We start from the raw sequence: 12,405 nt of genomic DNA, 5'->3' as shown, positions 1-12,405 counted from the left end.
TCTGTCAAGATAAAGAGGGCAAAGCTAATAGTAGATACCGTATGTTCGTTTGCAGAAGAGTGGAGCAGAAGTTCCCCTTTGAGCACCGATGGAATTAATTAGATGTTTTGAACTAGAATAAAAATCTTGTGCATCAAAGTATATAATTGTGTTAGAAAAGCCAATTATCCATTAAGTCTGGACTTATTTGCAAACAAGACTGTGGAAAATTACGATCTTAAGATATCAGAAAACAGGAGATTCTCTTAACTCACTGAAGCTTGTTCTACAAAGACTGAGTCGGGAGGATTGGACATATTTGACATCTGAAGTCCATGATCCCATCTGTCTGTATTCAAGATTATAGTTAGGCCAAGTATGATCTATATCCCTGGCATTTGGACTGAAAAGTGTTTTCATTTAATCAAAACATTTGCTTATTTCCAGAAAATAAGATGGGCACCACTCACCACACAGGACTGTCAATGTAAAGAAATAATCCATCTCTATATGTTATCTGTTTATTGGTGCTATTAATAATAGGATGTTGAAAAATTATGAAATGTCTTGATTAATACCTCTTCTAATAACTCACCAGCTTTTGAAATGCTTTCTCTGATGTTTTAAAATAAAAAAAGGCTTTCCTACCATCACCCTAATCTGTAACTTCCTCTAGATTCTCCATCAGATTAATGTCGAAAAAAGGAAGTCTACTTTCCAGCCAGAAATCCGTTTGGAGAATAAAAGAATAACTTTTAACTTAAATCAACCATTATCTGTCTATCATTCTGTTTGTACTTTCAGATTAGAGAAAATACAACAAAGAAAATGTATCTAGGCTACCTATTTCTACTTAAAAATATTTGCTCACTAGAATTGGAACAATACAGGAAAATCATTAAAAGCTCCAAATGTAAATCTGACAAGTAGATATTCTGGAATAAAGAAATAATTGTTTTTTAAAACTGTTACAGGCAAATGATCTACAATATTCCAAATACAAAAAAAATGCACCATTAGGTTTTAAAATGCTTTCATGTTGGAATCGGTTCTTTTTTATGCACTAATGAAAACACATAAGAGTTTGAGGCGTGAAGCTGATTTACATCTCTACCAGCACACTGTGGAGACGTTGCTTATCACAGGTAAAGTTCTGTACTCTGGGCAAACAGTGCAGCAGCTTTAACCCTGCCCACACTAACAGGATTTAAGAGAATAGAATTAGCTAACCAAGGAGAACATGTGATCACAAAGCTTCAGCCAATCACCTTCTTATGTTCCTCTTAATGGAATCCAGATGAAGGGTAGCCCATAGTGTCTTTTTCACTGGACGTTCTGGACAAACGGCCCTCAGATGGGCCCCAGAATTCCATCCATCCATCGTCCATCCATCTCTCTGCCCATGCATCTGTCCATCCAGCTGTCCGTCAGTTGTTCTTTTTGAATCACCCAAACCTGAGGGTGATTCAAAAAGAACAACTGACCTAATTTAATGACAAATAAATGATATTATAATGTATAGATCACCGCTATGTACACAGGGAGAACATGCAAACTTCAAGCACAAAAGACCAATATTGGTATTCAATGTAGGGACCTCCATGGCTACGCAAATAATTTCAAACCGTAGAGCTCATTGTCCTTTTGATTAGACCAGCTTGTTAATAGATACAATAGTTACATTATCTGTTTTTGTAATACATGAGGGCTCTGTTTAGAGGGAAAATTACCATATAATCCAAAATTAATCCAGATGATCTTTCTAATTATCTATATTTAAACTGAGCACTAACAGACTGACTGTTGCGGATTTAAAAAACTTAATATTTTCTCAAAGCTTTGTGCAAAAATGTCCATATATTCCCACTTCTCATGTTAGCTGTGAGTTGTTTTTATATATAGTCTCCAGGACAAATAAAAAGGGGGAGAACATTTTATAATACATTTTATTTAAATCACTATACTATTTATTCATGTGGCTATACTAACAAATTTCTGTTGTTTTTTAAGCGATGGGAATATGAGATGCTAAGTAAAGAAGTCCAGTTTGGGTTTTAAAATGTAGCAAAATCTGTCAGAAAATCAGAGTTAGTAGAGCATGAAATAACACGTCGCAGCCTGCTGATAAACAAAGCAGATCAGCTGGCTTCACATTTCCTTTGTTGAACAGAAACATTTTTGGTGGTTATTTTAATGTTTCTGGCTCCAGAGCTGCAGGTCTGCATGCTCTACCCGACTAACTAACCAACTAGTTTGTTAAGCTTTTAATAAGAGAATAAGAGCAGAACATTAAGAGGGTGTACTGATCTTTCTGCACTTATACCCAAAAAAACTTCAACTTATCCACCAGCAATGTAAATGTATAGATTTAGCTATTTTACATCTGAGAGAAAGATAGCTCAGCTAGAAAAAGAATGACCCACCAGTTATTGGAGTTTGGTTTAACTCCAGGGCACAGTGTATAGCCTTGGAAAAAAATAACATATTTGATCAAAAACAGAAATGATTTATATGAAGAAATATGGAAGCCATTTAATAACTACATTAATCACAATAACATTGGTCATTTATTACAGGAGGTGTAACTGTCTTCAAACTTTATTTATACTTTTGTTCCTGTTTTAACTGTGTATTGTTGTAAAGACTAACCTATGTATGAAGTACAGTAATATATACTGGATTTATGGGTGACTTGTAATATTTGTTTTACATTTAGATTAATCCTTATACATTATTGTTACTGATTCTTATATGGGAGAAGAGAGAGGAGTGAGAGGAGTGGGGTGGGGAACAATTGTTAAAAAGTATGTTGATTTTTGTATCATAAGAATTAATAAACATATTGTTCAAAAAATTGCAGAGATTAAAAAAAAGCTTTTAAGTATGCAAGATGGAAAAATAAATGGAGATGAATAAAGGGAAATTCTGGAAATAATAAACAAGCTTGGAAGCTCTAATTGACTTACGACTGGGACAACGGTTCATCTTCCAACAGATCAAAAACCCAAACATAAGGCGAGAAGGGAAATATTTGGGTCAAGGAAAGTTGATGGTATAGAGTGGCCTAGTCAAAGTCCAGACCGAACTTTAAATTTCCATTTGCAGTTCCTCTCCATCAGCTTTCAGAAAGAACAGGCTCAGGATGGCTGAACTCAGTCTTGTCTTGATTTTTCTTTAAAGCGCATTATGGAAATTACTATGATAATCACCACTTTGGCAAGGCATCAAATAAACTGCTTGAAATCCATAGTAAAAACAAAGAATAAGGTTGAGATTAGTGAAATATAAAGATGTGATCAGGTCAGTATTTGGAGGAATGTTTTGAATAAAACTAGCATTGCAGTTAACCTAATTTCTCACTTTTTTCAGATACGACGGAGCAGGGCGCTACACTTTTACATCGCATGGAGGATATATTATCACAAATGGCTCAAGGTATCAATGACTAAAAAGATGTACCTGTTTCAAGATTTTTCCTAACTACTTTTATAGTAAAAAATTGTTCATGCTTATAATTTGACAAACAGTGTGACAGAAATACCAGAGTCTTCCTGAAGAGATATTACCCAGGTTTGCTATCACAAGTCTGTCCAGCTCAGAGCAACCTAAAGAAACCCAGTCCTCCTCCAGACACCCGTATTTAGGTGAGATTTATTCAAGCAATACATAAAACTAGAATTAGTCTGTTTATTAAATGTACTTTTCTCTCATTGCTTAAATTTTGCATATGGAAGAATTAGAACTAGAATAAAAGGAAACATCAGCCGCGACAGACAAGATCTACCAGAACCACATCCATATAAACCTGCTTTCCACCTAAACCATGAGATTCAGCAGGACAATATCAGCAGGGGAAATATGAAGTGTCCAGTTAAGCTGCTTCTTAATGACAACCTGGATCTTGAGAGAAAAAAAGAGCTGCCATACTGACCCAAAGTTGAGCCCACCTTTCTGGGATCCAGAAATAATGCATAAAGGTACAGAGAGCAAAGCAGCTGATTCAAACAGAAGAAACATCTGGAGGCCTGCGGGTGTGATGAGGTGAAGAGGCCAAAGCAGGAAAGTAAAGACAACCATTTTGGCCTGTCTTCATTCACTGCAGCTTACATTTTTCCCTGCATGCAGGTGCAGCAAACGAACACTGGAAGCGTATGTGTGTCATTGTCCTAATAGATGTGGATGTCTCTAAATAACATGGAAACACAGACCTGATGTTGGGCTGGAAGAAAGTTTGGTATTTGTCTGACAAGTTTTAGCCTTTTTTTGTACATCTTTTTTTTTTTCCAGGTCAGTAAACCTTCAAAACCAGGACAATTATTATTCAATAATGGTGGATTCTTACCTTTTCACAGGGTATCTTTAAAATTGTCTGAAAAGGTTTTAATGAAAATTTTAATTCCTATTAAATATACATTTTCAGTTTGCTTTTTTTGCTTCATAATATCATCCATCTTCAGTACAGATGCCCCTTTAATGTTTACTAAGTTCAGGATTATAACCAGTAGTTCACATATTGTATGTTTAATGACGGGTTTATATGATTTTATAATGTATTCAAGTTTAAGTTAACTTTTTTACCATAACAGGTCAGTTAATCTTATTTGAAGGTTTTGTAATTACATTGTAGGCATAAAATTAAAGCCATACCACATAATTAAATCTGAACTTTGACTAGATCATTCCAAAACCTTCAACTAACATTTAAACCCATTCAGAGGGGGATAAGGTTGTGTTTTGGATCACTGTCCTGCTGTATCATCCCCTACATATTAAATTCAAACAGAGACTGATTAAAATACTCTACTTGTTTTATGAAGAAAATGTAAGATCACATTTTTACCCAGTTTTTTACTTGTTATTGAATTATAAACAATGACCTTGATTGAGGTCATTTGCAGCATGCAGCTCATTAAATGTTGTTTGGGGCTCTTGGAAATTGTTAATAATGTTAGTTGACAGATGCACAACTGTTTCATGTATTTAGTAATCGGCTGATATAAGCAGACTGGGATTCAATGAGGCAGAAAATATTTGGAAATGAATTTATAACTATTTCCAAACTGATGGATTTCAATTAATTTGTCTTGTCTATAAATGAGGAATGATGTGCCAACTTTTATTCATTTTCACCTACTTCATGTTGGTCCGATTCTTAAAGTTTTATTCTGACTGTACAGTTCTGGAATCAGTCATCCAGATGTGTTGGAAGTGGAAATTATTTAAAATTTCTAAAAAATCTGCCTATAAATAATTTATAACTTAAATTTGAGGCAATGTCTTTTTTCTGTCTAATTTATTAAGAAAAATGTGTTTACTTATTAACAAAAATGATTAAGGATTTGCTTAAAACTTTTTCACAGTGTAAAATATAACTTCTAGCCAAGATTATGAAATAAAGAACCTTTCCAACCAGATATTTAGGGCATTAGGGCTGATTTTACTTTACTTTTATTTAATGATCTCACCTTGAAAAATTCATCCAATATGTGAATATATTTCACCATACACTAGAGCAAACAATAAAATAATTTTCAAGGAAGGGTTACATTTTTATAAATATATTTAAAAGAATAAAAATTGAACGACGTTTCACTAGGATATAAAAAAATAAAATCTTTCGATGAGAAAAAAACGCAATGAAAGCTGCTTAGCGCTAGCAGTAGAATTTTAAAACTACAGGATCACTTTAAGTTAACAAGCACAGAGTGCAGTGAGCTTCTGCTGAGAATTAAAACTTTGGTCCCGACATGGCTCTGCTGACACACAATAATAAAAGCAAAACATTGCAGGACATTTCTGAGATTTACACCACGTCCATCCCCAGGCCCCTCGCAACTTCCGTCAGAGCCTGGACGGCGCCTGACGTCCCGCCGCCGTCACAGCCGTCCTGCGACATTCCTCCGGCTTCGTCCTCGATGTGAGGAATTGTCGTCATCATGCAGTAGACGGGAGAGTCTCCGCCTACAGGGCTGTGCTGGGAGGAAGCTTCCTCCCCTCCTGAGAGGTCTGAAGAGCAGGAGGAAGAGGAGTTGGATGAAGGTGAGGAAGAACCTGCCGGCGAGCTCCGGCTGCTCTGTGGGGTGACGGCAGCTTTCTTCTTAGTGCTGCCGGATCTCTGACTCTGCCGGAGGTTCTGGGGCTTTTTGGCCATGTTCTTCATGATCTCCTTCGTCACCTCGACAGTCTCAAAGCGCACCATGTTGACTTTCAGGAAACCGTCTACATCCTTCCTGTATCTGTGTACAAATAACAATAGGATATACCACCATTTAACTGTATTTAATAACGGGGATTTTTGGCATTCTTGGCATCCTTTCTGAGGCTTTTATATTGCATTTATTTTGAATGTTACTGTACAACCTTTGGTTATATTGTCATATATATTTAACCCCAAAGCTACTCTGCAGGGTCTGTCACCAGTTCAACTATTTGAACTTGTTCAGATGAAATCCTTCCATTTAATTCAATGTGATTTTTTTCTTTTGGGAAAACCAAAACCATGTGAGTGAAACATTATGTGTAGTTTCACATTTTCCCCTATAAACAGCAGAAACAAACATAGGAAAATGTCCTAAACACACATTCTCTATGATAAAACAAGGAGTTGGCAGCATCAGGCTGTGCTCTGGAACAAGTTAGATTATGATGGAGAAATGGATGCTGCAATGGATTTTATTTAGAGATTTCACAGAATGAATTTTCCCTCAACTTTTCCAATGTGTTCCTCTTAATCGGAATCAAACTTACATTTTGGGTGTGAATAGTTTTGCAATGGGTTGTAATAATGCCGTTTACCTGAAGCGTGAATGTCCAGAGGGCCACTTCAGTTCGTGCTTCTTACGGAGGTGAAGCGTGAGAGTGTAACACCAGGAGAAGACTTTATCGCAGATGTGACATTTATACTTGGACATCCCACCAGCCTGTTGGACCAAACCAAGTCACTTTAATGTCTAAAGTCATTTTACAGCATGTCTGCAAATTCTTCTTCAGAGCAGACAAACCTCGTGAACTCTCTTGAAGTGGTGGTTCATAGTTTGAAGCGTGTAACAGGAATAATCACAACCCTCAACCGTGCAGTGAAACACTGTACCCTCGTTGTGAACATCGGTGTGTTTCTGGAGATCTCGTTGGTTTTTAAACCTGCCATTTGCAAAAAAAAAAAGTTAACAATTTTATTTATTTGATTAAGCATTAAAACAAACATGACATGGTTTTTAAAATGATCTGTTAAAATAAAAATATTCTTAAGTGAACTGTATAATAAATATTGGTGCAAAGGAAGACTTTAATAAGTAACAGTTTAAGTCTCTTTCCAGCTTATTACCACATAACAAATATTCTCTCTTCAAACTAGAAAAACAGAAAAAAGGCTGGAAATCATCCGTTAAAATCATTTAGTTAAATTGTCTAGTAGATGTGCGATTGGGACAGGACAGCAAATAATGTCTGGAAATACAAGTCCTCACTTTTCTGTCTCTTTTTTTCCTTATTGGATTCCTATCCAGAACTTTAAAATACTTAAAAAGGAATTTCACACATTTTACAAAACATCTAGTTCCAAGTGGATGTTCATATGTAGCGCTGCAGAGGGATGCTGATAGCACCGAGCAAATCTTTCACATCATCGTTTTTTTTTAATCCACGTCGTTTTAGAATCCGAAATCTCAACAAACAAATAAACTAAGTTTGTTTATGTGTTATTATTTGCTCGGTAGATGCTAATTATGTTGCTCCATTCACCTCTTTCATCTACTGTCATCTTAAAACTGCCTAAGAACATGAAAGATTTTATATTTCATTTTTAGTTGGATCAGAACCAATCTGACCAATAAATTTGATTCATTAGTTGTGTTTCTACTTATTTCTTACAGAGCTGTAGGTAACGATCTGTTTTGAACGTTTACCTCTTGTCGCAGAAGTCACATGGAAAGGGCCGCTCATCGCAGTGGCGGAACCTGATGTGGATCTTCAGAGCTGCTAAAGTGGTGCAGGTCATGTCGCAGAAGGGACATTTCACCTGGTTCACTGGAAGCAAAGCAAAGATGTTTTTGTTAGAACATTTTTCAGCATGCAAACTCATTTTGGACAGATATTTATTCTTTAAAGAGAGTATCTGTCTTTGCAATATGCTAAACTAGCCGAGCGTCATAAGTGTTTTCAGATCACAGAGAATTACCATTAATCAGTAATAATGGAGGGCTGTTTTTACCGTGCTGGCGAATGTGATCCCTCAAAAGTCTCTCACTGGGAAAAGCTTTGCCACAATGTTCACACACCAGGGACTCTGATACAATAACAATTTAAAAACATTTTAGTGAATCCCTAAAACATTTAAATCCTAACGAAACAAATGATCTATCCCACCTATGGGCTCTGCCTGCCTCTGGAGGTGGTCGAACAGCTTAGTGTTGCTGGAGAACATGCTGCCACAAGTGGGACAGGCCACGAGACGCTCCTGAGTGTGGCTCCGCATGTGCTCCCTCAGCCTGTACCTGATCTTAAAGAAGGCGTCACAACCTGCGATAGAACGAAGGATCATCAAGCGGCAGCGATAACGCTAATTTGACAATCGGTGAAAACCCATTTGGCTTGTTGTTACCTGCCCAGCTGCAGAATAGAGCCTGCTGTTGGGAAAGAGATTGCTGCTCAGCACTTTCTACGTGATTGTCCACATGGCGGTAGAACCACTCTGGATTGTTAAATGTGCTCTGCATAAAGAAATAGAAACATGCAGTTTTTATAATAAACAGTAACTACCACAAAACCAATAACTTGAATTTTAAATAACTTAAATCAGAAAAAAAAACCCACATCACAATGCTCCCATTGGCAAATGTATCCATCCGAGCCTTCTGGCACTAGATTAAGGCTGTGCATGCCCTGGTTGCAGCTGGGGAGGTCGGGGCGAGTCTTCAGCAGCTGGGACCCAATGAACCTGAGTTTACCGTGGTAGTTGTGGAAATGTGCATGAACCTCCAACTCTGTAGGGCTGCCCATGGAAAGGAAGTCACATCCATTCCACAGACAGGCAAACTCATCTGAGACAAAAGAGAGGCTCTCCATAAGAAACAGAGTATCACTATAACCCCTGCAAAGGATTATTATTATTATGATCTTAATATATGACATTGTGTCATATTACCGAGTAGGGCTGCAACTAATGATTATTTTGCAAATTGGTTAATCTGTCGATTGTTTTTTTTGATTAATCGATTCATATTTGGATAACAAAAGGTTCTTTAAAGAAGACTTTTTGCTAAATTAAACCAGGTGAAAGTAAAACTTTTCCACTTGAGTACTTCTGGATAGAGCATACTGAGAGAAGACATCTTTTTAATCTTAAATGCAAAATGTTTACATATTTTTTTTTTATTACAATTGCTGCTCAAGGTGGGTTGCTTTGTCATCTAAAGACACGTTTAAGAGTCTCTAAACTCCAGTTAACGATTAATAGATTACTAAATTAGTTTGATTTTTTCAATAATCAATTAATCACTATTAATCTGATTACTTGTTTCAGCCTTATTATTGATCATACATTTCTGATGAATAGCACGAGAAATAAATATACATAAATATGTATTTTAGTACTTAATGTGTTACTATATTACAGTCTAGTCACACTTTCTTTTATTCATCTATTTTAAGTGAAGGAATGCTGATAAAATGCCACAAGCATTAGACTCAATTTCACCTCAATATATTATGAAAACCATGCTTGAATACTTTTTCTAAAATATGCACAAAAAAGTACTCAGCTAATATATCTCTCCCTCTACTTAGAACACAGTATATGTGACAAGTCAAGCTAAAACTAAAGTATTTAAACTGTTACTCCTGTTCATGTAAGTTAAAAGAAGGAACTATGAACACAACGGCTGAAATCACAAAGGTTATAGCTGGAAACTCAGATCTATCTGTGGTGTATAACATAGTAACATCATTATGGTAACTTTTACACTTTTTCCATTTGACAGCTCAAAGTTAAGTGGTTTGAAAACCGAAACATTAATCTGGACAGGAAATGCATGCATATATATACTCAGCAAATCAGAATATTCTCTACAATATGAAAACCTGGAGAGGAAAATGTTACATTTTTGTTAACTACAGTCAAAAATCTTCATTTTAAGACTATTTTGATTTTAGAAAATTCTTTCTTCTGTTTTAATTACTCTATATAAGTAGGAATTTCAGTTGATTCAAATACTAAAATCTATATATTTTTTATTGCATTCTAATTCTTTTAGAAGCACTTTTCCCACCAGAAGCCCAAAGGCTCCTTTCCAACTATAACCTGAAATGCTGCTGAAATCCTTCCAACCCACCCAGCTCCTCCAGGGCATCCTTGTCTCCCAGGTAATCCCTCAGATGCAGAGCCATGTGGTCGCTGAGTTCCTCCATGCTGTGGCCCTTGAAGCTGCAGGAAGCCCACTCACAGACCACCTCAAAGCTCTCCAGCCTCTTCGCTGTCATCATGATAAGAATCAGTTCCCACCTACAGCTGAAACAAACAAACAACCAAAAACTGTACGTTTATTTGAACGTTAACCTTCAACGTCCGAGCTACTTAATGTGTTTCCCAGTAGCAGGGATCAGCTTGGTCGTTGTTTCAAACCTTAGTAGTTTAGTTTTCCCGAAAGCACATTAGTTACGAAAGCTAACACTTTCACATTCATCGCTGAATTAGCGATATATAAGCACTTTCTCTTAAAAAACAAAAAAAGTCTGATATTTTTATTGATTTTTATTGTCTTGTTATTAATACACTACTGTTGGAAGTAAGAAACAAAATGAAGGAGTTTGTTTGTTTTTTTCCACTAAAAATCCTCAGCAGCTCTTACTTCTCTGTTCTTCCTTCCCTCCTTGCAGCTTGTTTTGTTTATTTCCCGTCTCAGCGGGAAAGCGGAAGTTCTTCTTCTTCTTCTTGGATTTATTGGCGGTTGGCAACGAACTTTTGATAGCATTACCACCACCTACTGGTATAATTGTGGTTCGTGATGGTATATCGACTAATAAACATATACATAAATATATAAAAAAAAAATAATAAAAAAGCTATATATATATATATATATACATTGTATAATCAACTTCTATTAAATAATTTTTTTTATTTAATAACTCTCTGTTTGTCTAAAATATCTAATAAATTTATCTTTTCCTTAATATATTCAAACTCTCTCCTCATTTATCTTCTTTCTCTTTCATATTCGTGACATTCTAGTGTAACATTTTGTATTGTTTTTATAATTTCCACAATAATAACATTTGCCAGTAGTATGCTTTTAAATTTTAAAAAGTTATTAAATAAGTCCTAAACCTTGTTATAATTCTCTTCTCCTTTTTTATTTTGTCTTGCATTTCTTCTTTTTCCTACTTTCTTCCTGTTTTTTTTTTTTCATCCCACTTTTTTGCCATTTTTTAGTTTTTATCAGTTTTTTTCTATAATAATACTATTTCCCTCCGATTTATTTGTGTTAACTGTAAAACTAAGGGCATTTTGAATTGCCCTCTTTGCCATTTTATCTGCCTTCCTGTGTCCCTGTGCTCTAATATGTGCTGGAACCCACACAAACATAACTATCAAACCCATATTTTGTATTCTGAATAATGTATGAAACATTTCTAATAGAATGTCCATCCTTCTGTCTGATTGGTTATTTTTTACTCAATAATGTAAAGATTGAATCTGAACAAATTACAGCTTTTAATGGTTTTAAAGTGGAACTTCTTCTTTATTGCTTCATTTAGAACAAGATAAGGTGACTGCCCCGCAAGTGACAAGTGGAAAATATTATGACATGTTTACATCCTTTTGGTTGAAATGTATTTATAAGGAAAAAAATTTTTTCCCTTTTTGTGTAACTGTACCAAAAAGGTAATAAAATGAGAGCAAAGAGGAACCGAGGAAAAGTTGTATGAAGATTTTTGGTGACAGATTCTGAAACTTAATCCTAAAACTTTAATGCATTGTATTTATTTATTTATTTATTTATTTATTTATTTATTTATTTATTTATTTATTTATATATATTTTATTGTTTTCATTATCATTATTATTATTGGATAGCACCTTGAGATGAAACATCCCATTTTCCAGGGGACAAAATATAGGCCTACAATTTTCACTAGTCTGTGATGAAATAAAATGAACATTAAAAACAAAGCTTTTGTTTTAAACCGACAAAATATTTTCTTTTCAAATCATAATTTTCAAAGGAAGTCGTTAAGAGCAAATATTTTAATTTCAGTACTGACATAAACAAAAAAACAAAAAAATCCCAGAAAAAAATCTTCAGACATATCTGACACATCTGAATGTTTTCTTTCTCATCTGTTTTTTTCAGTAAAGGTCTCCTTTATAAGGGACAGTTAAGTCCAAACAGGGGTTTCCATTTGTAATAATATATATATGTATACAAA

The 12,405-nt window shown here is 35.2% G+C and overlaps 1 protein-coding gene across 2 annotated transcripts; it reads right to left on the bottom strand.

Annotated features, from left to right (window-relative positions):
- Positions 1-5,428: 5,428 nt before the first annotated feature.
- Positions 5,429-10,878, bottom strand: LOC107083240 (histone H4 transcription factor-like). Of its 2 annotated transcripts, none has more exons than XM_015372279.1 (10): positions 10,598-10,750; positions 10,308-10,483; positions 8,791-9,017; positions 8,579-8,687; positions 8,344-8,496; positions 8,189-8,263; positions 7,884-8,004; positions 6,981-7,119; positions 6,775-6,899; positions 5,429-6,215 (listed from the first exon to the last, which is right to left on the bottom strand). In XM_015372279.1, exons 2-10 carry the CDS (start codon positions 10,456-10,458, stop codon positions 5,783-5,785), a joined length of 1,533 nt encoding a protein of 510 aa, XP_015227765.1. In that variant the 5' UTR covers positions 10,459-10,483; positions 10,598-10,750; the 3' UTR covers positions 5,429-5,782. The 2 variants fall into 2 exon arrangements, with proteins under 2 accessions (XP_015227765.1, XP_015227759.1); XM_015372273.1 differs by lacking the exon at positions 10,598-10,750 and adding an exon at positions 10,824-10,878 and having other exon boundaries at positions 5,430-6,215.
- Between the last annotated feature and the right edge of the window lie 1,527 nt (positions 10,879-12,405).

This window comes from Cyprinodon variegatus, unplaced genomic scaffold (assembly GCF_000732505.1).
Source record: "Cyprinodon variegatus isolate N-32 unplaced genomic scaffold, C_variegatus-1.0 Scaffold4, whole genome shotgun sequence".
NCBI lineage: Eukaryota > Metazoa > Chordata > Actinopteri > Cyprinodontiformes > Cyprinodontidae > Cyprinodon > Cyprinodon variegatus.
The sequence above is the reverse complement of the archived record's forward strand: the minus strand, read 5'-3'. Positions and strand labels throughout refer to the sequence as shown.